The 25,182-nt window shown below is 44.5% G+C and overlaps 1 protein-coding gene across 4 annotated transcripts in view; it reads right to left on the bottom strand.

Annotated features, from left to right (window-relative positions):
- The window catches only part of LOC122789298 (nucleolar and coiled-body phosphoprotein 1-like), a 1,070,760-nt gene that overhangs the window by 662,369 nt on the left and 383,209 nt on the right, over positions 1 to 25,182 (bottom strand). For 3 of the 4 annotated variants that reach the window (XM_044056613.1, XM_044056614.1, XM_044056617.1), the window contains exon 9: positions 23,347 to 23,436. The exons of the other annotated variant lie outside the window; for it this stretch is intronic. In XM_044056613.1, coding sequence (XP_043912548.1) covers positions 23,347 to 23,436 — 90 coding nt within the window. The remainder of the gene's footprint in view (positions 1 to 23,346; positions 23,437 to 25,182) is intronic. 4 annotated transcript variants of the gene reach the window in all.

Genomic DNA, 25,182 nt, shown 5'->3' with positions numbered 1-25,182 from the left:
CATTTCAGATCCAAAGGAGGAAAACTTTCACAAAGTATAATTCTGGTGCTCAGTAAATGACCTGCAGATTTTGGCTTACAAAATTTTAGTTTGATATGCAAAAGATAATAGATTTCTTTTCTGTCATTTTTAATCTTTCACTGACCGTCTCCAAAAAGGCACACAATCAACATATCTTTCTAGGGTCCACACCAGCTTGGAAATCAAAGAATTACCAAAAATAAAGTCAGTCTATAACACAAGGACACAGGAATGATTACCAGCACTGAACAGTGCTAATATGCTCCCCCAGGATAAAAATGCAGCCAATCCAAAGGTTCCAATATGTAATATGTAGAATATAACTGTGTTTAGGTGTCAATTTCATGGAAAGAAAAGAACATCTTAAAATACATAGAGAAATCTGAATTACATGAGCAACTACTAAGTGAAGGAGTGAGGAAATGCATCTTATTCCAATTGCAGGGAAGCCACATATCAGTCAGCACTCAGGCAGCTCAAGATGTTAAACTGCAATTGGAACACTTAACTCAGACTTCCTGAGGTTTGTTTTGCTCTGGGGTGTTCTTATTACAAGATGCTTCCAAATTTTACAAAATGATCCTGCTTGAATCCAAAAAAATGACTAACTGCAGTCATCCATAATGATCTGCACCTACACTACTTTCTTCCTGGGAATTTGTCACAAAATGATGATGCGAATACATGGACTGGCATTTGCGGACGTGAAACAGAAGTGTGTCTTCATTTTCAAGCAAACATTAGCGAGCATCCGAGTACTATGTACTTAACTTGTATTGTTTAAGTGTAAAAAAGTAATTAAAGTTAAAATTTAAAAAACGGACTGCATTCTGCAGGATCACCCTACTGGTCCATAAACGCAACATGACACCTCCCAAAATCACCATACCACAGCCAGCGCTTCTTTTCCTGCTCAATTTTCTTCACAGAAGTAGGCAACATACTCAACCAGCAACACACGTCCAAGCAGACACATGGATATACAAATAGATGGCATGTGATATACTCTACCAACGGTACAGATAGAAAGATATAGACAGCCACCACACCACTCACTGTCAGTATGCTGAAAACAACTTGAGGCAAGGCAGGAAGTTCCTTTATTTACCAAGGGCAATTTACTTATTTTTTGAGATGAAACATGGAGAGGGAAAGCTCCACTCCAGTCTCCAAAGAAATCTCAGTGAGGTTAAGCATGTGAAACTGCTGAAACTGACATTTTAAAAATTTGCATCAATCAGCTCTCTGCGCTCTCTTTAAAAGAGATAGAAGGTAGCAATATATACTCAGGAATTTTGCAGAAAAATTACCACCTACTTTGGTTAGGGTTCTGAAGTCATCCTTTTCCAAAATAGTAATTTTATCATAAAATAACCCCTAAAAGAAACCAGGCCCATACTTTGTAATACACAAGCATTTCCCCTAAAAAGGGCACAAAATGCATTTTTCCTTTGAACAGATGTGTTAATGTAACAGGCTAATGAAGTTGCCGACAGGAATCTTTAAGCACCTCCTTCCAGATCACAAACGCTGGTCCCAGTGTATGCAATTGCCAGCACACTTTCTTCAGCACTATAAACTTTCCAGCACAAATTTTCAGTAATCCAGAACTATTAAATAAGGACCTGAATGGATGACTACTGTTGCAAGTCTATGAGCTAAGATACAGAACTTGTCTGTAACCCCTTTAAGCCATGCAGAAGTTGTATGAAGGGAAAAAAACACCATCAAAGACCTCCCCACACTCGCACTTTGCAACTCCCTGCAAATATCTAACACAGTTTCTTGACTATACCCTTCACCATCATCTCAAACTCTTTCGTAGAGAATGCTCATTTAAACAGACAGCGGTCTCAACCTTTTTTGCACCAAGGACTGGTTTTGTGTAAATTTCCCACAGAATGGCCATTGCACGCACAAAGTGCATAACGTATGACATTTGTTTATCGGGGAGACCAGACTAGAGTCCATTTTCAGCTGAGACCTGGGGAGAAAAACTCCCAAGTACAATAAAAACACAATCGGCAATTACAAAAAAAGTGTACATCTTATCATAACATTGATTTACTATGGTCGAAAGGTATGTAAACCTAATGGCAACCTTACGGACTTTCTAAGTTTATAAGAGCAATATTTAAAATCTGTCCCTACTGGGCTCTGTTCAGCATACCTCACAGCTGTACAGATTTTTGGAGAATGTGTACAATTTTGCCTCATTTTTGGTCTGTTTCTCATAAAACTGTTTTCTGGCAAGTCAACTGCAGATAATTGAAGTTTGAAGTCAGAAAGACAGTTTCAGACTTCATACCCTTCAGAAAATGCATGTCAAGGCAAAACCTATATTTCTATCTACTTTCCAAGTTTGTAAGAGCAGTACTTAGTGTCCCTATTTTTGGGCCTTTGCCCCTGGATTATTTTTGGCCACCCCACACACCCACCCCACCCACACCTTTTATACACACATTCACTCACACACCTCTCTCACCCGGTCTCTTAAAAAAACTAAGATTTAAAGCATCTGTATGTATTTTACATTTCCTAAGCAGCAAAAGCGTTTCTTAGCGAGTGTAAAATAACATACTCACTATCACCCTCACTGACATGCACACATTCACACACAGTCTATTCTGCTTTCATGCATGCATTCACTCACACGCAGAGAATTAATTTTTGGCTTCTGTGACTTATTTTACACTTGCTAAACAGCAAAAGTGGTGCTTGGCAAGTGTAAAATAACGTATCGATCTCACTGCTCACTCATACAGTCTCTTCTTTCATACACGCATACATTCTGCTTCCATGCATGCACTCACACACAAATACTTACACATACATGCATATGCACTTACTTTTTGTTTCACTCTTCTGCCTAGAAGCCCAATACCAAATGATCCATGGCTTGGTATAGGTCCGCGGCCCGGTGGTTGGGGACTGCTACACTGAGTTCGGGACATGGTTGCCCCATAATGGACATATGATTAGATATCCTCATTTCTATGGCTGAATATGCCACTCCTTACTTTAAAAGGATGCTTCAACTAATGCTGCTTATAAAATTTTCTTGCATTGCAATTGCATACTCATTTGCATCCCTGTCCAGTAAAGGGAAGGAAGATCACTGCCTTTCCTTAAAAGTAGGGTTTTCCCTGTTCAGTAAAAGGGGCACTAAACACAAACATCTCTTGTTCTGGCTATTGCCTTTAACTTGCAAGAGCACAAAGTCCCTACTCTGCTGTCATAAAATGAGTGTATACTGTTAAGCTTTGCAAAGATCTCAAAACAATTTTCCGTCATGCTTCACAATGCATGTTCAACTAATATTACACTACCTACTGACCAGCTCACTTCCAATTACTAGGGGAACTTGTAAGGGATAAGGGCGAACACTTCTTAGCCTGCGGTTGAGATTTGACAGATTTTTCAACTTCCGTCACAATTACTTTTCAATAACATTTGCAGTTTTCAGCTCTGGTGATAGAGGAATAAAACTTATAACTACAACCCGAATGAGTCAAATTTAGCACACATGCTTAGCTGGGGAGGGATAAAGCTTACGTCTTTTTTCGCCACAGTGTGATTCTCGACAACAAATTCCACGGAGATGCTGGACACCAAGGGAACAGGACTAACTGATCACATCATGCAAAATGGTAGCAAGCATCCAAAATCACAAAAGTGTACAGCAAACTAAACCCTTAGATATCAACAAGCGTACATGGGAAGTCATTGCTGTAAAGTCAACTGTCTTCTAACTCCTTTTATATGGAACTCTAGTCTTTAGGGAAAAATGTGCTGAAGGGCTCTCACCAAGGGTGAATGGATAGGTCAAGAAAAGCAGACAAGTAAACTGGAGCAAAAAAGTCTTAAAATTTTTGCACAGGTTCAATAGGAACTCCTCTTGCACACCCACACTATAAGAGGGAATCAAAATGGTTACAAATGGTTACCCGAAATTATTTTTCGTCATTTCTTTAATTATGCTAAAACAAATGTGGAAATACTTTTGATTACAGATTGATTTATGATTAATATTTTTGATATCCTGATAACGCATTAACTGCTACAGACTTAGTAAATACAAACAAGCAAAATATATACATACATTTCAGGTGTTTTTCTACCACTTCAGTCTTAAAGCAACAGCCACATCAGTGATGGGCCTTAGAATACTTTACTCAAACAAAAAGGTACAGCTTTAATCTCATTCTTTGAAAAGCTGCCTTACCTCTGCAGCTGAGGTGAAAGCCTTTAAGTTTCTATTTTCCCTAGAGCTAGACCAGAACTTTTCAAACTTCAACTTTTTTGCTACTCTTCCTCATATCGAGTGTTTTCATTTTGCATTGCACTTCTTAAAATCTTCAGACATTTTGAGGAGAAACTTAGGACACTATCTTTGGTCAACTTCTAAGATACTCAGCAACAGTCTCCTTAAATCTTTGTAGAAAAGTTTAAGGCCTGAGGTCTAATTTCAGAAATGTTTGTCAAATTCAGTATACTGCTAATCTGTAGCAATCTTATTTAAATAGAAGTAATGCAAATGAAGTCTTTAGGAATTATACCTGTCAAAGTGCACACCTGTAGGCACAGATCCTCGCTCCTCCGGTTCAGAAATATGTACTGCTCAGAAATTAGGTTGAACAAAAAGCATACACAAATGGAAACCACAATAAAGCGAGAAACTGTTCTGAAGCAAAGAATGAAAACAGAATGGAGCTGCATATATTAAGTATCAACAGCACAATAATAAAATGTTATGTCTTACCATAACTCAGCACCTATGTTGACTTCCTTCATTCCTCCTCATGAGTCTCAGATCCAACCTTCGGATCTGGCTTGGCCATTCAGACTTGGATCAGACTCTAGCTCCTCCCTCTTACCCATAATACACTACATCCACCCAAGTACCTCAGATAGAGTTTGCCGATTCCATACATTTAACACCCACACAGCAAAGGAACGCCAGAAGAGGCACAGACATGGGAAACAGGAGTCTCTTCACAATCTAGGTTTCTCTAGGAAAATAGGCAGGGGGATGGTTGTGTGGGAAAGTAAAGAGGAATGAAGGAAGACAAAGGCCAAGTTAAGGTAAGACAACCTTTTAATCTGATGTGGTAGGCTTCATTCCTCCTCATGACAGGATCAGAGTCCCCAGATATGTAGATCCTGGGTGGCCCTCGTGAAGAATATGCTGGAGCACCACTGAACTAAAGGAGGCTCTGCTCCTGGATATGATATCCAACTTAAAGTGCAATACAAAAGTGGGACTGTTAAGACCATGTTGCTGCTGCCCAAATATCATCAATGGAAGTTCTAGAATAGAAGGCCGTAGAAGTAGCCACAGCTCTGGCAGAATGTGCCCTGGAAGTCTAGGTTAATTCCAATCCTTTGGATGAGCAAATGGCAGCCAGATATTCATTTTGCCAAGGTAAGTTTAAACACCGCATGTCCAAGTCTATTAGATGAGAAAGCTACAAAGAGCTGATCAGACTTCCTGTGATGTTTGGTCCTGTGCAGGTAAAAAACAGACTTGGCTATGAACGTCTAAAAGATTGAGAACGTACTCCCCTTTATTAGAGAAATCTGGAAACACCAATAATTCGATGGATTGATATTGTTCTCGGTAGCCACTTTGGGCATAAAATTGGGTTGGGGCATAAGGACACACTGCCTTTATGAAAAAGTATGTAAAGTTTGGAGGACAAGGCTTGTAGCTCGGAAATTCTTAGTTATAGCCACCAAAAGGACATCCCATGACAAACTTCATGGAACATGCTGCTGGCTCAAAGTCCCTGGGTCAGAGCCTGCAATATAAAAGTGTGATATTCCAAGGAGGAGATGGGTCCGTAACTGGAGGCCTCAAGAAAACACCTTTCAAAGATTTGCATACCAAAATCACAGAAACACAGGTGAAAAATAGAAGTTATGTTCTTACCATAACGTTCCATGTTAGTTGTCTTCTTCTCGCCTTCTTCTTGCTGGATGGGTTCGGAGCCGACCTCGGCTCCGACTCGGCCACTCTAAAAGCTCGAGAGTTGGTTCCACCGGCTCGAGGCTCCCCTTATATCCCACAATGCTAGGCGAGAGTTACCTCAGATCTAGTTTGTAAGCTAGCCCCAGCTTATAATAGTAACAGAATAACTGTAAAACAGAATCCACCTCTAACAACAGGAAGAAGGAAGGGTGACCTATATCCTGAACCAGGAAATATGCATAATAGCATATGTCTAAGAAAGAGGTGGTAGAAAGAGAGGTCACAATCAGAACTCCTCTAGGTCTGTCCAGGCCAGGGGGAAGGAGGGTGGGACGCAAGAAGGCGGCGAGAAGAAGACAACTAACATGGAACGTTATGGTAAGAACATAACTTCTATAAGTTAAGTTGTCTATCTCGCCTTCATTCTTGCTGGATGGGACCGTCCTAGCACCTTGTCCCGGGTGGCCTAACGGAACAGACTCCTGAGAACAGTGGAACCAAAGTTAGCTCTATGCCTAGAAGCTAAATCCAACTTATAATGAGAAATGAAAGTGTGAGGAGTAGCCCAAGTAGCCGCTGCACAAATGGTGTCGATAGGCAGTCTGTCTTGGAAGGCTAAAGAAGTAGCCAAAGCTCTGGTGGAATGAGCCTTAGGTTTATCAGGCAGCTTTTGATGTCTAATTTCATATACAAGGGAAATCAAAGATGTTAGCCATCTGGATAATGATACCTTTGAAACTGAAAGTCCCTTTCTGCTCTCCCAAGATAGGAGACAAACAGCTGATCAGATTTTCTGAACTGTTTAGTTCTATCCAAGTAGTACCTCAATTGACGGTGAACATCCAGGCAGTGTAATTTTTGTTCCGACCTATTGGAATATTCTGGAAAAAAGACCTGTAGATCAATGCTTTGATTCAGATTTGACGTCGAGACCACTTTAGGCAAAAAAGACGGGTTAGTTCGTAAGGATACTCTGTCCTTATGAAACAAAAGATAAGGAGGACGACAGCTAAGTGCTTGAAGCTCTGAAACTCTTCTAGCTGATGTAATAGCTACCAGAAAAAGAGTTTTCCATGATAATAATTTTAAAGAACAGGAGACTGCAGGTTCGAAAGGGGGAAGAATCAAAGAAGCAAGAACTAAATTTAGGTCCCAAGGAGGAGGATTTCTTATAGGAGGTCTGAGAAGAAAAACTCCTTTCAAAAAGGCTTTGCAGAGCTTGTGGGACATTAGGGCAGATTCAGAAATACCCACATGAAAGTTAGAAATAGCTGCCAATTGAACTTTAAGTGTAGAGGGGGATGAACCTGCATGGAAGAGTTCAGCTAGAAAATCGAGGACTAGTTGGATGGAAGCAGTGAAAGGATCTATGTCCTTTCCTTGAGCCCAATATGTGAAGCGTTTCCACTTACTCAAATAAATCTTTCGAGTGGAAGATTTATGGGAAGCTATCAAAATATCTCTAACAGAGTGAGATAATTGAGGAAGCCTGGCTAAGGTTGGAACTGGAGGAACCAAGCAGTGAGGTTCAGAGAGGGGAGGGAGCGATGAAACTGACCCGACTGATGGATCAAAAGATCTGGAACTAGGTCCAGATTCCACGGTCGCTCAAAGAGAAAACGATGTAGAAAGGGGAACCACACTTGTCGAGGCCAGTAAGGAGCAATGAGGATCAAGGAGGCCTTCTGAGCGATAGCTTTCTGTATTACTTGAGAGATCAGTGGGAAAGGAGGAAATGCATACAGAAGTCCCCGGGGCCAAACTTGGACTAGAGCGTCTCTGCTGGGTTGGCCTGGTAAAGGGAATAGAGTGAAATATTCTCTGCACTTGCTGTTTTGGGGAGTAGCAAAAAGATCGCAGCAAGGCTGGCCCCACTTGAGAAAAATTTCTCTCACTACAGAGTCTTTCAGAGACCACTCGTGAGGCATGAGTATAGCTCTGCTCAACTTGTCCGCAATTTGATTGGACTTCCCGGGGATGTGCGTTGCTATCAGAAACTGCTGAGAAGAAATCGCCCATTGCCACAGTCTGAGTGCTTCTCGACACAGGGGGTATGATCTGGTTCCGCCTTGTTTGTTGATGTACCACACTACAGACATATTGTCTGTCTGGATTGCAATCGTTCCCAAGGGAAGAGAGTCTTGAAGGGCTTGCAACGCTAAAAGCACTGCTCTCATCTCCAGAACATTTATGTGCAAGTGGCATTCGTTTGGTTGCCATGTGCCCTGGACCGTCCTGCCCTGATAATGCCCCCCCCACCCGATCAGGGAGGCATCCGTTGTCAGAGTAGCAACCGGAGGAGGTGGAACAAAGGGTCTTCCCGACAAGAGCTGAGGGGAAGACATCCACCACATGAGATGCTTTTTGCACGCTTGCGTGATCATAATGGTGTGAGACATTGGAAGTTCCTGGTATGACCATTGAGTAAAAAGCATCCATTGAAGGATCCGCATGTGGTATCTGGCTAATGGAAGCAGAGGTATGGCCGCTGCCATAATTCCCAACACCTTTAGAACTAACCTGGCTTTGATTCTGTTGTTGTTGAAAAGGAGTGATACCAATTTGTGAAGGTCTGTTATTCTCTGATGTGTCAGTCTTGCAGACATGTTTATTGTATCTAGATTTGTGCCTATGTAGGTAATAGTACGACAAGGCGACAAAACAGACTTTTCGCAATTTATTGAAATACCCAGCTTTTGACAAACGCGAAAAGTGTAATCTCTGGCCATCAGAAGGAGATGCTTGGTGGGAGCTGTGAGGAGCCAGTCGTCCAAATATGGAAACACCTGGAATCCTTGTCGTCTCAGGTGAGAAGCTACCACTGCCATGCATTTGGTAAACACCCGGGGGGCAGTGGTGAGACCAAAGGGCAGGGCCCTGAACTGAAAATGACTGGTTCCCAGCCTGAAGCGGAGGAATCTTCTGGAGCGTCTGTTCATCTTTATGTGATAGTACGCATCCCGAAGGTCTATAGAGCACATCCAGTTTCCTTTGCCCAAAAGGGCAAGGATGGACTGCAGCGTGACCATCCGAAATCTTGTTTTCTTGACTGATTTGTTCAAGACACTGAGATCCAAAATTGGTCTCCAGTCCCCTGTTTTCTTTGGAACTAAAAAGAACCTTGAGTAGATTCCGGATCCTTGCTGGTCTGCTGGAACTGGCTGAATTGCTCTTTTTGCAAGCAGTTTTGAAATCTCCAAAACTGCTAGATCCCTTTGAGCGGGTGGAACATCTGGAAGGGATTTTTTTGACTGATTTGGAAAGCGAAGAAAGGGGATAGAATAGCCTTCGGAAATGATGGACTGTACCCATTTGTCTTGAGTCAGGGATAGCCAGGCTTCTGGGTACAGTGACAATCTTCCCCCGACTGCCTCCGAAGATGGGCAGTCGGGCAACACCTCAGGGATGCTGAAAGGGCTTGTCAGGGAAGACTTCCCGATTGCCCTGGTTCTGCGGACCCCCCCTGCCCCTAGGGCGACGTCTACCATTGTTATTCCCGCCTCTGGCAGGAAAACGACTCTGTGCGTCAGGCGAAGTCCCTTGAGATTGTTTACGGAACCACATCTTTCCACCTTTCTGGCCTTTGGGGTAAGGCCTGGAAGGAGTAGAAAAACGGACTCCGACGGCAGAAAGGGTCTTGCCATCAGTCTCGCACCTAGTCAAGGTTTCTTTCACTTGAGGACCAAAGAGGGATGATCCATCAAACGGGGAGTTCGTGAAAGACGTCTTGAAGGGGTCCGCAAAATTGCATAGCCGCATCCAGGCATGCCTACGTAAGGCCACACCTGTCCCTGCGGCTCTGCTCGCTCCATCAGCCGCGTAAGAAAGAAGGCGCATGGAGGAGTTGGCTATGGAATTAAGGGTAGCCAGCTGCGTGTTCATCTTATCTTGGAAACCCGCAGCTGTAGGGTCCTTTAACATTTCACTCGCTTCCTTGATCAAGTCCCTTTGAAGAAGAGTAAAATGGCACAGGTAGTTCAGCAAACGCATGGTAAATGTCGCTGACGAGAACATCCGCTTCCCGTACCTATCCATGGACCTAGATTCCTTGTTAGGTGGATGGACAGGTACTGAAGGATCAGCTAGCTCCTTCTTAGTGGCAGCAGCTACCACCATAGCATCCACAGAAACTCCTTTTGTTAAAAACTGTTTGTCTGCTGGAGCTGTTATGAACTTGGAGGGTCTCCTGGGAGTGGGGTCCACTGAATCAGGAGCCGTCCATGCCTTCTTAGCAACCACCTGCATGAGGGGTCGAAGGGGGGACACCCAGGAGGTGGAAGGACGAGAGCCAACGCCTCAAGATACACAGATTCGTCCTCCGAAGGGTTGAGGGCTGGCCAATTTCCCCTCTGTTTCAGGATCTCCAGAATGTCTGCAAATGAGACATCTTCAGAAGGGGAACGGGGGGAACCCTCAGAATCATCCAAATCTGTGTCTGACGTGATGGACTCAGGTGAGTCAATGTGTTTCCTCTTACACTTCCTCTTCCGAGGGGGCTCTTCTGCCAAATCAGGAGAGGCCTCGGAAGAGGATGAAACCCCACAGGGGGTTCCTGAGGAGCTGGCTCTCTGCGGTCCGGGATGAGGGAGTGAGTCGACTTAGCCTGAGGCACCATAGAGGGAGGGGCGGTCGGAGCAGACTGTGGAGTAGAGCCAGGCTCTAACACACTCCGCATGACCTCGAATGCACCCCTGTCAGGCAGAGCCAGAGGTCCCCGCTCCGAGAAGCTAAGAACCCCCCTCGGCACAGACAGTGATGGCTCCGAGGCCGATGTCGGAGCCAAACTCACCAGCGCCGAAGCACCGAGAGGGAGAGGGGGGTCGGACAAGGGTCCGATGCCACTCACCCCTCGAGCCGGCGAGGAAGTCCGGCGCCGAGATTCTTCCAAGGAAGAAAGCGGAGCCGGCGACGGAGCCAAGACAATTGTATCGGCTCCGACGCTATCACAGTCTCGGTTCCGACACGACCCGGCTCCGAGCTCAAGAGAGTCGAAGGAGGAATATGCTGATGGACCGGGGCAGGCATCGACTGATGAGTCGGGCTCTGAAGCATCTGGGCCAGTGCCTCGGACTTAAGTAGTCGACTCACTACCCTCTGAAGGTCATGATCCGACAGCCTCGATGACCTAGAGGAGTGAGATCTTTGGCTCCGTTCAGACAGCAGGGGAGATCCTGGAGCCGAATGAACGGAGCCAAAAGATGGTGACCTGGACCTCTTCCTAGTTGTTGGCTCCGAAGGTCTGGTCGGAGCCGACACGGAACTTACTACCTCGGCTCCGGCCGGAGCCAAGGGGCCACAGAAACTGTGGACTGAGACTTATCGGCTCCAGCCGGAGCCGATGAAGGCAGAGGTTGAGAAACCTTAGGTCTCGGCTCAGTTGCGGAGCCGAAGACCTAGATGCCTTAGAGGGCTTCCCTGTTGAAACAGACAGGGAATCCTCTGGCTTGAGTAAGCCTCTGAGAATCAATTTATTCTTTCTTTACTGCAGGACCCTGGGGCTGAAGCCATGGCACACAGCACAGGAGTCCTGCAGGTGCAAAACCCCAGACAGTAGACACAAGAAGTGTGAGCGTCTGTCAGAAACATTTTCTGACAGCACGCATCACACTTCTTGAATCCGGAGACCTTTGCTTCTTTAGACATTTTTTTCTTTTTGAACAGGTGTACACAAACACACACACAAACACACTAGTTACACCCTGTCAAGTTAAAATATAATAAAAACCAGTAACTAGGATTTTAAAATAAAATAAAACACACACACTCCACTAGGGAAGGAAAGGCCTGTAGGCCCAAGGGAAGAACCTAAGGTTCTTGAGGGAAAAACGGAAATTTTTTAGAAGGGGATAAAATTTACTCTAAACTAAGGGAATTAAGTAAATATATTAAAATTAAAGGGGTTTTGAAGACTAATCTCAACAAGAAAAGTTACTCACCAAGAACCGGTAGAAAAACCAACCTCGAAGCTGCAGCGGCAAACGAGATCTGAGGTAACTCTCGCCTAGCATTGTGGGATATAAGGGGAGCCTCGAGCCGGTGGAACCAACTCTCGAGCTTTTAGAGTGGCCGAGTCGGAGCCGAGGTCGGCTCCGAACCCATCCAGCAAGAATGAAGGCGAGATAGACAACTTAACATCAGCCCGTTCAAAAGCCAAAAACACAGCATCAATGGGGCCAGATGGTGGCCCAAGCTACATCTTGCATGAACTACAGAACGAACTAACCCCCCACCTAAACACTCTGTTCAACCTCAGCCTCTCCACAGGCTACGTGCCCATAGAATGGTGCACAGCAATGGTTATTCCGCCTCACAAAGGAGGGGCTACAACTGACCCTGGTAACTATCGCCCCATAAGCCTGACTAGCCTGGTCTGCAAGGCTATGGAGCACATCATCATGGAACTCATTAACAAAGATACTGGGAACCTCCAAACACTTGACCCAACCCAATTCGGCTTTAAGGGCAGATCATGCCTACTAAACCTGGTTGACTTCGAGACAGTTACCAAGGCCGTAGACGAGGGAAAGGTGGTTCACACAGCCTACCTTGATCTCGACAAGGTGTTAGACACCATTCCTCACTCTGGTATTATAGAAAAACTCACCAGCCTGAACATAATACCCCTACGTCACAAGATGGGTTGCTAACTGGCTTACAGACAGAACTCGCACGGTAACAATAGCGGGCTCCAGGTCTGACTAAACCAGTCACAGGTGGTGTCCCGCAAGGCTCGGTTCTGGGACCCCTACTGTTTGGTATATATTTCTCAGAAGTACTGGCAAACACAGGACGACTATGGCTTATCAAGTTAGTCAATGACTGCAAACTGGGAGCCACAACTGACTCTCTGGCTGACAGACATCCTCCAAAAAGGCCTTACTGAGACAAACACCTGGTGTCAAAGTCATGGCCTCAAACTAAATGCCAAAAAATGCATAGTCATCCCGTTTGGGAAAAACAAAACACCCATGAATTACCACATAGGCGGCAGCCCCCTTAATACAGAAGAGGTAATAAGAGATTTGGGGACCCAGGTAGATAGTAATCTCTCCTTTGACAATCATATTGCCAAAGTAGTTAGGAAATCCTTCTATGCGGCCCATCTCATTAAGGGGTTTGCATCTAGAAATAAAGAGGTGATAGTGCCCCTCTACTCATCAGACCCATCACAGAGTACAATGCCCCATTTGGGATGTACCTCACAAGACACCAACAGCTTGAAAGACCACAAAAGCACCTCACCAAGAGGATTACTGGCCTCAAACATTGGTCTTATGCAGCCCGACTGAAAAAACTCCAGATGTACTCAGTGGCATATCGCTTACTCAGAGGTGATCTCTGCCTGACTTACAAAGCCATGTCACCCTCAGAATTGATGGACATGCTCCACCTAAAGAAATCCAAGTCACTGCGAGCCACGTGCTCTGAGCTAAACCTCGCCACAACAATGAATAGAACATGCCGGAGGGATAGATTCTTGTCAGAGACTCCCCATGCTATAGAACAAAATTCCTCACTACATTAGGCAGAGCCCCTCACTAACACTCGAGAAGCCTTGACGAGTGGATGGGTAACAGAAAACACACCCCTGGGTTCACTTCATTGGCTCTGCTTGACAGAGGCTCAGTTAATTAATGAATGGGGCGGCGAAAGCAGACACTCTGGCTAGGCTTATAAATGCCCTCTGGCAGACAGCCTAGTACCAACCTACATGTGAACAGAAAACAGAACTTACAGTATGAAAACTGGAAAAAAGAAGCTAACTGTAGTTTGACAGTTAAGAAGATAGTACCATCTCAAAAAGGGTGCTAAGAAACAAAACTGAAGCTGGTGCTTAGAAAGGACCAACGTTTCTGCTCGTGGCCCAAATAAATCTGTTCCACTTACTGGTGTAGACGTTTTTGGTGGAAGCCCTTTGCAAGGCTAGAAAATTTTTTCGGGGTACAGACTTGAGCCTGGACAGTTTCATTTGGGTTGGAAGTGAAAAAAACAAGCAGTCAATTTGAGGGCTTGAAGATTTGGATGCTGCATCCCTGATGGATGAGAAAGTAGGTCATGACTTGGTTCCAGTATTCAAGGAAGATGATTCAGGTGAGACCATAGGAAGGGGAATCATACCTGACAAGGCCAGAAGGGGACAATAATAACAGAGCTCTTCAACCTGCTTGCCTTTTGAAGAAACTTCAGGATAAGCGGAAGAGAAGGGTACACATTCAGGAGACCTGGGGGCCAACTGTGGAGTACAGTATCCCTCTGGAACTCCCCTGGAGGAGGTATCAAAGCAAAGAACTTGCTGCATTTGATGTTGAGGGAAGAGGCAAAGAGGCCACAGCACGGTTGACCCCAGTGGTTGAAGTACAGTTGTGTACCTACCATAAATGTAGATGTTAGAGTGTATTCACTGTTGCAGTCATTACACTTGGGTTATCCTGCTGGCAAGCGACCCTCAGTCGGCCCGAGTTCCACAGCCTTGGTCCGGTGTCGGTTGCTGTCGCCTCTTCCATGACGTCAGTGCGCCACGGGTATAAAAGTTGCAACCGACGCCATTTTCTTCAGTTTTTCTTGCCCCAGATGTCAGGTGCCCCCAGATAGGAAGGCTGGAATGAAAATTATGCCAAAAAACATGCATATATTACTCTAAACATTTCCTTCATCTACAAGCAAATACACCACATAAGTAATATAGAGATGAGAAGTACAGAAAATTCCCAGCAATGAAAAAAGGGGGACAGTGGGTGGGTAACCTGGACTGCAACAGTGAATACACTAACATCTACATTTATGGTAGGTACACAACTGCACTATGTTCATCGTGTTTCACTGTTGCAGTCATTACACTTGAGTAGAATCCCAAAGCTGAGGTTGGGTGGCTGGGTCTAAATTGGATATGGAGATGCTAACAATCCTTGCAGAACTGCAGTGGCAAAGCCTGCTCTGGATTTAGAGAGGTAAGTGGTAGTGCTTGGTGAAAGTGTGCACTGAGCTCCAGGTTGCAGCTTCTAAAATGTCTTTGGTTGGTACTCCTGAGGAAAGCTGCTGAAGTGGCTGCTGCTCTGGTAGAATGAGGCCTAATGCCCTTAGGCACGGATTTGCAATGTTGTGCATAACAGAAGTGGATACAGTGTCCTATCCATTTCGAGACTGTCTGCTTTGTAATAGGTTTTCCTTGTGATCCTGCAGCATATGCTACAAACAGTTGCTCAGTTTTTCTGAAAGCTTTTGTTTTGTCAAAGTAGAAACGTAGCTGTCTGTGTATATCCAAAGCGTGCAGAAGTGTCTCCCCTTTATTCTGTGGATTTGGGTAAAAAGTAGGTAAATGAATGGTTTGGTTTAAGGCCACATTGGAGACCACTTTTGGCATGAATGTTGGGTTTGTCCTAAGAGAAACCCTGTCCTGATGAAAAATGAGGAAAGGTTCCAAAGCCATTAATGCCTGTAACTTAAGACTTCTTGCTGAAGTTATTGCTAGGAGCAGAGCAGTTTTCCATGACAAGAATTTTAGATCAGCTGTGCTGGCTGGTTCAAAAGGAGGCAGTGCGAGTTTTTCTAAAACATAATTGAGGTCCCAAGTAGGTACGGGTGCTCTCCTTGGGGGTCTTATATTTTTTGCCCCTCTGAGGTACTGTCGTAGTAGAGGATGTGAAAAAATAGGAGGTTCCGTATTGTAATGAGCTGAAATGGCAGAGGCATGGATTGTAATAGATGAGAAAGATGAGCCTTTGTCCAGCATCTCAGTTACGTATTGTAAAATCTGAGGTATATTAGGGACAAGTGGTTCGAGCCCTTGTGCCTGGTTCCAAGCACAGAATCTCTTCCATTTTTCTGCGTAAGATTTCCTAGTGCTGGGCCTCCTAGCTTCTAAAATGACATCCATTACAGCTTGAGAGAGGTGCAGTCTGAGTGGCTACATTATCTGCCATGCTGCCAGGTTTAAGGTCCTGAGTTGACTGCAGAATCTGATTGTTTTGTTGTGTCAGAAGATGAGGAATTATAGGTAGAAGCCAAGCTGGGCCTCGAGACAAATTCTTTAGGATTGGGTAACCAGTGCTGGCATGGCCAGTCTGGTGCAACCAAGATCATTTTTGGCCTTTCTTGTCTGACTTTTAATAGCACCTTGGTGAGAAGAGGTATCGGAGGGAAGGCATAGACTGTCAGGCCTTTCCAGCTGAATGATAGAGCATCCACTTTCCATGCTTGAGAGTGATAAGTTCTTGTGCAAAATTTCTGTATTTGGTAATTGTGAGGGGAGGCAAAAAGATCAATGTCTGGGCGTCCCCATTTCCTCGTTATAATGCTGAACACTTGTGGATTTAACTTTCATTCGTGAAGATCAATGAGATTTCTGCTTAGTTTGTCTGCAAGTGTATTTTTTGTTCCTAGCAGGAATTGTGCCTGCAGATGTACTTGAAAGGTCAATGCTGTGTTCCAAAAAGTCATGGCTTGTCTGCATAGGGGGTAGTAATGTGTGCCCCCTTGCTTATGTACCACATAACTGTGGTATTGTCCATCTATCAATAGTTGCCCTGAATGTATTAGGTTCTTGAAAGCTGTCAGGGCATTCTGTACAGCTAGCATCTCTTTCTGATTGATGTGAAGATGCATTTGTTCCTTGGGCCATATGCCCTGAACACATTTTCCTGCCATATGTGCCCCCCAGGCATAATCCGATGCATCTGTTGTTGTCGTCTGCCTGGCTGTGGGTAAGGTGAAAGGCTGTCCCTTGTTGTGGTGACAGGCCTGGGACCATCAAAACTCCTGTTGTAGGCAGGGAATTAAAGTTATGATAGTCTCCAGGCTGTGACAATGCTGAGTCCAAACACTTTTTAGATACCAAAGTAGTTTCCTCATATGCAGTTTCGCATATGGAATTAGTAGAATGCAGGATGCCATGAAGCCCAGGGCCTGCAGAATTTTTCTTGCAGGGAGCTGGGTTTTTGTTGCCATCATTTGAAAGTAACGAGTCAGTTGTCTGTCTGGTGTGAGACAAGTCATCTGGGCAGCTGTATTTAAGCTTGCACCCAGGAATATCTCTTGAGAGGGGCACTAGTTTTGATTTCTTTTCGTTTACTGTGCACCCTAGGCAAATTAGCAATCTTTTTACAAACGCCAGGTGCTTTAGAAGAACGTCTTTGCTCTCTGCTTGAATAAGGCAGTCGTCCAAGTATGGATATATTTGAATTCCTTTTTGTCTGCAAAACGCAATTACTGGTGACAGGCATTTCGTGAAGACCCTGGGCGCAGTAGATAAGCCAAAGGGCAGTGCAGAGAATTGGTAATGCATTGAGCCTGCTATGAATCTGAGGTATCTTCTGCAAGACTGTGATTGGGACATGCAGGTATGCCTCCTTGAGGTCTAAAGTAACTAGCCAAGCCTTCTTGCCCAGCATGGGCAGAAGTTGCTGTAGTGTTAACATTTTGAATTTTGGAACATCCAGGAAAGTATTTAGTATTGACAGCTCCAGTATTGGTCTCCAGGCTTTGTCCTTTCTGGGTACTAATAAAAGTCTAGAGTAAAATCCTTGTCCCTGTTCTTGCTGTGGAACTTTTTGAATAGCGCCCATGTCCATAAGAGCAGCAATCTGGTTTTGTGCCTCTGCCCATTGGTTTTGTGGCAGGTCTGGCACTCCTTTTGGTTTTGGAAGCGTGTGGAAGTGGAACCTGCAACCCTGAGAAACAATATTCAGCACCCATTGGTCCTGGGTGATCATGTGCCAATTTGAGAAAAGTGATAGCTTTCCCCCTAAGGGTGCTGTCAAAAGTTAAGTGCTTGGCATTTGCAGAGGGAAGTCATTGGGACTGTTTCCTATAAGGTTGTGATTTGTCTTCCCCCTCCTTTGGGGGTTGAAGCACCCCATTGTTTAGGTCTGTAGGAGCCTTGGGGCTGAGATCTGCCTCTTGGGCGTCTGTATCTGCCTCTTTGTGGCCTGACACTGGAAAAGACCATTTTTTTTGAAGGCCAGTTTCTGCTAAATCTAGGTGGTTGAACCTGTAAGAAATCTTTCACTGCCTGCATTGACTTTGCTTTATCCTCCATTTTCTTTAACACCTCTTCTGCCTTAACACCAAACAAAGTATCATGCTGTAATGGAGCATCCAATAATTTTACTTTAACGTGGTCAGGTAAACTTTGTTCTTTCAACCAAGCATTCCTTCGGATAACCGAGCCTGTAACTGCGGCTCTACAAGAAGCCTCTAATGAATCAAAACCACATTGCAGAGTATGACCACATTGCAGAGTATGCTTCCCCACTTGTTCAACTGCATGCAATAAATCCTGCATTGCCTTACTGTCAGGACTTTCTGTATTTGAAACCATTTTCTGTTTTAACAATGATATGAGGTACTGTTGGTATTTAAGCATGTGAAACTGACAGTTTAAAGCTCTTACAGCTGAAGTAGCAGAAGTGTAACCCCCCCCCCCACATCTGTCCATAGCTCTGGAATCCCTATCAGAGGGGACAGTATTTTTAGCAGTGGAAGCCTTAACCACCTTAGGACCCTGAGAAATTGTTTCTAGGTCTGCAGCGGGGTTTTTGTAAAGAAATTTGAGAGTCAGGGACTCTGTAGTACCTGTCTGGCTTGAGTGGTGCAGGGGGTAAAGAATCAGGAGACAGACTGGATTCGGAAAATACATCAACAATATCAAGCACAGGGGGGATAAGCCAGGGGCCTGTGCCGAGGCAATAAAAGGAAGTCTCTGAGCCTTTTCTTGGATTCCGAATAATCCTGGCTCTCCCAATGGAAATGCTCCCTCATGGTGTGCAGGGTTTCCCCAAAAGAATAATCCTCAGGCGGAGAGGCTGAAGGTATGGACTCTTCTGCATCATAGTCCTCCTAGGGAGGGAAAGAATATCCCGGATCAGAAGAGGAATCAGAGGAAATGGAAACCTGGTTCGAGGAATCAGTGTCTTGCCTAGGCCTTTTGTCAGGAGGCAAGATGGGAACCCCTGATTAAAGTAATTAGGTCTTCGGCCATCTTAAGCATCTGTTTCTTTGGCATGGATGACTGTACTGGAGAATGCTGTACTTGTTTCCTTGTCTTTAATGGAGTCTGACTTAACCGTTGCTGCTGTAGTGTACTTAATTGTAAACTGTGAAGGTCTGAAAACACTGCTCAGCAGCTCCGGACCCATCTGAGGGTATAGTTTCCATAGGCCCAATACCTTAAGTTTTCACAGGCCTCTGTCTTCATGAGGCTGTTGGTTACGGCCTGTGGCTCTGAGGTAGCGGGTGTCAGGGGCTGCGAAAGCGCCTCACTGAGAACTGGCGAACCAGCGACTGGCCTAGAAGAGGTTTCGTCGTCTGTTTTGGACCTCTGATGCCAGTCCTTTCCTTTGTCTGTTTTTTATAAATTCCGGTCAGTTGTTCTGACGGCATTATGTAATTAAACCTTCGGCCAAAATAATGTAAAGCAAATTCAAACAGATGTTTAATAGTGCGTTTATTGAATCTTGCACAAAACCTACAACTAGTAACTTTATGGTCAGGGCCTAGGAAAGGAATACAGTAAGAGTGAAAGTCCTTATGAAGTATTTGCTTCCCACAAGAAATACAATTAACTTTTACTGACATCAGTCTGGAGCAAGAAAAAGTTTCCCCAACGGGGTACTTAGCTTTATTGAAGACTTTGGTTCTGAAACTCAATTTTGAATATCTCAGGAGCCGACCGGCACTTGCTAACTGCTTTTGCTTCGGGCACCGCGCGACAAGAAAGACTAAAGAAAATGACGTCTGTTGCAACTTTTATAACCCGGGCGCATTGACATCAGAGAAGAGGCGACAGCAACCGACGCCGGACCAAGACTTTGGAACTCGGGCCGACTGCAGGTCGCCTGCCAGCAGGATAACCCAAGTGTAATGACTGCAACAGTGAAACACGATGAACATCATTGTCCACCACTGACTTCAGGGACCACTCATGTGGAACCAGGAGTGATCTGCTGAGTCTGTCCTCTAAATCGCTGGTTTTCCCAAGGATATTCATTGCAAATAGGTGGTCTGAATATATCGCCCACACCCACACCCTCATGGCTTCCCTGCACAAGGGGTAAGGACAGGTTTTTCCTAGTTTGTTCATGTACCAGACAACAGACATGTCTATGTGTATTTCAACTGTCCCCAAAAGTAGAACGTCCTGAAAGGCTTGCAACATTAGGACTACTCATCTCAAGGACCCCGACATGCAACCTGGTCTCTATAGGGGACCACATGGCTTAGACCATCCTCCCATTGTAATGCCCCCCAACTCAAACTGGGAAGCATCCGTTGTCACGGTGACTATGGGTGGGGTCATTCAAGAACAGTCTTCCTAGAATGAGGTTGTCTGACTAAATCCACCAACTGAAGTGATGTTTGCAAATGGGGGTCAACCAGATGGAGGGACAACGGCTGAAAGAGGATGGACCATTGTGTCACAAATGTCCACTGAAGAACCTGCATGAAAAATCTGGCTAGTGGAACTAACAGCAGCTGCTGACATGGATCCTAGGGTCTGCAGGACCAACTGAGCACGGGGGGGCTGCTGGGTTAATTCCTGCACCTGATTTTTCAGAGTGGCTACTTGGTGTGAAGGAAGAGAAGCTATCAGATCCCATGTTGACTTGTGTACCTATAAAGGTTGAATTCTCATATTTTTGGTGATGCCCAGACATGACAGCTGATTAAGTAATACCTGGCTTGAATTAGCAGATGCCTCATGGGAGCGGTCAGAAGCTAATCAATATATGTAAACACCTGGAATCCCCTGAGCCTCAAGTGAGCAGCTACCACTGCCATGCATTTGGTGAACACCTGGGGTGTTGTGGTGAACTCAAAGGGCAGTGCTCTGAATTGGCAATGATTGGCTCCCAGCCAGAAGTGCAGTTATCTCCTGGACCGCCTATCTATTTTGATGTGATAGTACACGTCCTTGAAATTTATCCATCAGTCATCGTCATCCTTGTGCAACAGTGACAAAACTGACTGAACCATAACCATTCCGAACCTCAACTTCTTTACATATTCAATTTGCTTAGATGCAGGGTGGGTCTTAAGTCCCCTGCTTTTTTCAGCACCAAAAAGAAGTGGGGGTAAGTTCTGAACCCTCTCTGTCCAGCTGGGACCTCTTGGATGACTTTTTAGTGACAGTTGTTGGATTTCCTGTGCTGCCTGCTCCCTCTGACTGGATGGCACATCAGGAAGGATCTTGGAATTTGGAAGGAGAAAAGAGAGTGTAAGCCTCTGGATATTATGCTTGTTACCCAATGGTTTTGGGTCAGCTGGTCCAAGCTTTTGGGTGCAAAGCTAGTCAGGCCCTCCAAATGCCTCCAGAGACGGACAATTGGGCAGCATTTTAAGAGCGCTGGTAGGGCTTATTGGGAAAGGATTCCCTAAAGACCTGGTTCTGCATACCCACTCTGCGTCTAGGGCAGTGTCTATCATCAACCCACCCCCACCTCTAAAGGATGGTTCCCTGTGTAGGTCCTGAAAAGATCCTCGGGATTTGCAAAACAACATTTTCTTAACTCAGTGTTGATTCCTGGAGGACTGATGAAGTGTAGAAAATTTGATTCCAACAGCAGAAAGGGTCTTCCCGTCCTTTTTACTGTGGGTGAGTGCATCTTGAATGGAAGGCCCAAAAAAGGGAAGAGCCACCATAAGGGGCATTCAGGAATGATGCCTTAAAGGGTTCCGCAAAATCACAGCCTCATCCAGGCATGCCTCCTTAGGGAAACTCCTGAACCAGCTGGTTGTTAAGTGCCCTCTGCGGTATGGGAGATCAACCTCAAAGGAGGTGATGGACAAGAGTGGTCAGCTTAGAAGAAACTCCATAGGTACAGACTCATAAGTTGAAATTTCCTTGATCAGGTCTCTCTGAAGCAGAGAGAAATGAGCTTGGTAGTTCAGTGACCTCAGTGCAAAGGTGGCTGAGACATAGATGCACTTCCCAATTCTGTCCAATGCTCTAGACGCCTTGTTAGGCAGATGGACATTAGGAGTTTCTTCTGGCAGCTTAGTAGCAGTCACCACTACGATGGCATCAACTACATGACCCTTACTCCAATGTTTTCTATCTGCAGGGAGTATCAGAAATCTATTGGGTCCTTTAGGTATGGACAAAATTGTGTCCGGTTCTTTTCATGCCCAGCGGGACACCAAATCAACCAGGTATCTACTTGGGGGGGGGGGGGGTCATCCAAGATGTACATGGGCTCGTCCTGAATGCCTCAAAGCCCTCGGATCCTGAGGTATTGGATCCAATGTAGGAGTAGACAATGGTAGAGGACAGAGTGGTAATAACATTCTCTGGATCCAAAAGAGCTGTTTGATCAGAAAGGGGAGGCATTTCTTCAGGTCCGAGGGAGTCTGATCACAGGATTTCTTTGGCTTCTTACCCTCAAGGGTGTCCCTCAGGGAAACAAGCAGGGACCTCTTTTGCAGTACCTGGAGAAGCCAAAGAAAGTGTCAGCCTCCAGAGCAGAGGAGAGAAGGCGGCCCCCCCAAGTATCAAATTTCTCCAGTTGTCTAAAGCAAGCGGACTAAAAGCAGCACAAAAAGAACAATCCACTTTCAAATTATTGGCACCAAGGCAATATACGCACTCCTTGTGGGCATCCTGGTTGGGAATTTCATGCCCAAAAGTGCAGCGCTTGAAACCCGGCAAAGGTCGTCAGTCAAAACAAAAAAAACTCTAAACAACCAATTGTCAACTCAGCAGGATAAAGAACGCAGGGAACTGCAAAAGCAAACTATGAATACAGATAAACTTTAAAACTTTGTTGCTTAAAACTAAAGATTAAACTAAGTTTAAATACAAGTTTAGTTTAAAGCTAACATGACAAAAATAGCTAACTGAAATGTTTTTTTTTCTTTCAGGAAAGAATCACAACACACACACTAACTGAAAAAAGATAATGGAGGGAGGACTTACAGAACCCAAAGCTAATTCACAAGATTTTGAAATAAACATATTGACAGCTTGAGGAAACGAGATCAGTGTGCGGTACACTGAAGCAGCAAACGAGATCTGAGATACTTGGGTGGATGCGGTGCATTATGGGCAACAGGGAGGAACTTGAGAGTCAGATCCAAGTCTGTAGAATATGGCTGAGCCAGATCAGAGACCCTACCATGACGAGGAATGAAGACATCAGATGTTAGCCAAATGCAGTAGACATGCCTGAAACCAGCAGACAGTGAAAAACATGTCGCCAATTACATACTGCAATTCAAAATCTGCTTTAAAAAAAAACTAAACAAAAGCGTAATCATGCAAACTAAACAAAAAAATAATCATTTTCCAAAGCAAACATGCTTCAAAAGGGAAGAAAAGTGGGTGTGCTTTAGTAAGTTTGAAAAAGAACAATTAATCTTACCAGATTCGCTATCAGAGCTGGACTCTGCCTTCTTGACAGGGGCCTTCGGCACTGCAGCAGCTGGCTTTGACACAGCAGCTGAAGTTTTAGCTGTGGGTCATAAGACAGTAAAGTAAAGTAAAGAGAACAGGATGAGGATGGATAATCAAAGTAAATGCATCATTGCAGGGCATTTCCCCTTTTGCTATTAACAATTAAAGATAATGAATTGAATATCAGAGTGGTAACTTATAAAATGACTGCTTAAGTAATCTCAGAAATATAACATTTAAAGCTAGAAAGGAATACAATCGTCGTCCATTTAAGCTCTAACACAAGTTGTGTCTGTGCTAATGCAATGCTATGGATTTGTTCTTAAACATTTAAGTTGCATCAAAAAAAGTCACAGCCTGATGAGCCAACTGCTGAGAGAACAAAATGAAGCCGCTATCAGCTACTTTAAAGTTCCTTAAGTAAGATAATCAGACCCTCCATCACCATAGACAATTAGCAATTTCATTTTAAACACTTCAACCAGATTCCTTAACAAGGGAATCTGGAGGCTTGTATTAAAATGTGAAACACTCTGCAGGCACCTACATAAATGAAACTCAAAAAGGCTTTTAAAATTTACATCACTCAAAAAACTAAGCAATTTTACAATGCTTCTAACAGGCAAACTGTACAATTGGCCATAAACTCAAATAATGCAATCGATCCAACATGCACCATTAGCTGAAGACACCTTCCCACAGCCTGAATGTTTCAGCAAATCAGAGGTCTGAGCATACAAGACTGCAGTTTTGAGCAGAGGCCATGACAGAAGACAGCCATAAAACAAGAATGCACTACAGGCATAACTACTACTTTATTACAGCCTAGTGGATGAAAACAAGCAGCACAAAAAAATGCTCTTGGCATACCTCAAAACTGTAAACTGATGTCAAAATATTGCTCGTCCCTTCCTAATATTTGACTTATCAAATCTAAATTAGCAAAGGGCATTTACAACTGTCCCAAATGTGGAGCAAAGTACAGTTGTGTACCTACCATAAATGTGTATTCACTGTTGCGGTCATTACTCCTTGGTTATCCTGCTGGCAGGCTACCCTCAGGTCTGCCAGAATTCCAAAGTCTAGGTCCGGCATCTGTTGCTGTCGCCTCTTCCCTAATGTCAGTGCACCAGGGGTATAAAAAATGCAGCCAACACCATTTTCTTCAGTTTTTCTTGCCGCAGATGTCAGGTGACCCCAAATTGGTAGGCTGAAAAAATATGCAAATAAATATGCACGCACAAAAATAACATTTCCTTCATCTACAAGCCAATACACCACATAGGTTGTATAGGATAGAGAAGTTCAGATAAGCCTCAGCAAAGAAAGGGGGATGGTGGGTGGGTAACCTGGACTGCAACAGTGAGTACACCAACATCTACATTTATGGTAGGTACACAACTGTACTATGTTCATTGTGTTTCACTGTTGCAGTCATTACTCTTGGGTTGAATCCCAAAGCTGAGGATGGGTGGCTGGGCTTAAGGGGATTAGGAGAGGCTATGAGGCCCTGCAGAAATGCAGTGGCAAAACCAGCTCTGGATTTAGAGTAAAGAGGTAAGTGGTAGTGCATTGTGAAAGTGTGCACTGAACTCCATGTTGCAGCCTCTAAGATGTCTTTGGTTGGTACTCCTCTGAGGAAGGCTGCTGAAGTGGCTGCTGCTCTGGCAGAATGAGGCCCAGTGCCCTTAGGCACTGATTTGGTGGTCGGTTCCGGAGATATTTTAGTTCCATCATTTGAAGTAATAGTAAAGTTCAGTGGGGAGGTTCTGCGGGTGGGGGTATATAGTAGCATTTTTGTTTT

Source organism: Protopterus annectens, chromosome 14.part0 (assembly GCF_019279795.1).
Source record: "Protopterus annectens isolate FY-2018-M chromosome 14.part0, PAN1.0, whole genome shotgun sequence".
NCBI classification, from domain to species: Eukaryota; Metazoa; Chordata; order Ceratodontiformes; family Protopteridae; genus Protopterus; species Protopterus annectens.
Note: the sequence above shows the minus strand (reverse complement) of the source record. Positions and strands in the feature narration are given on the sequence as shown.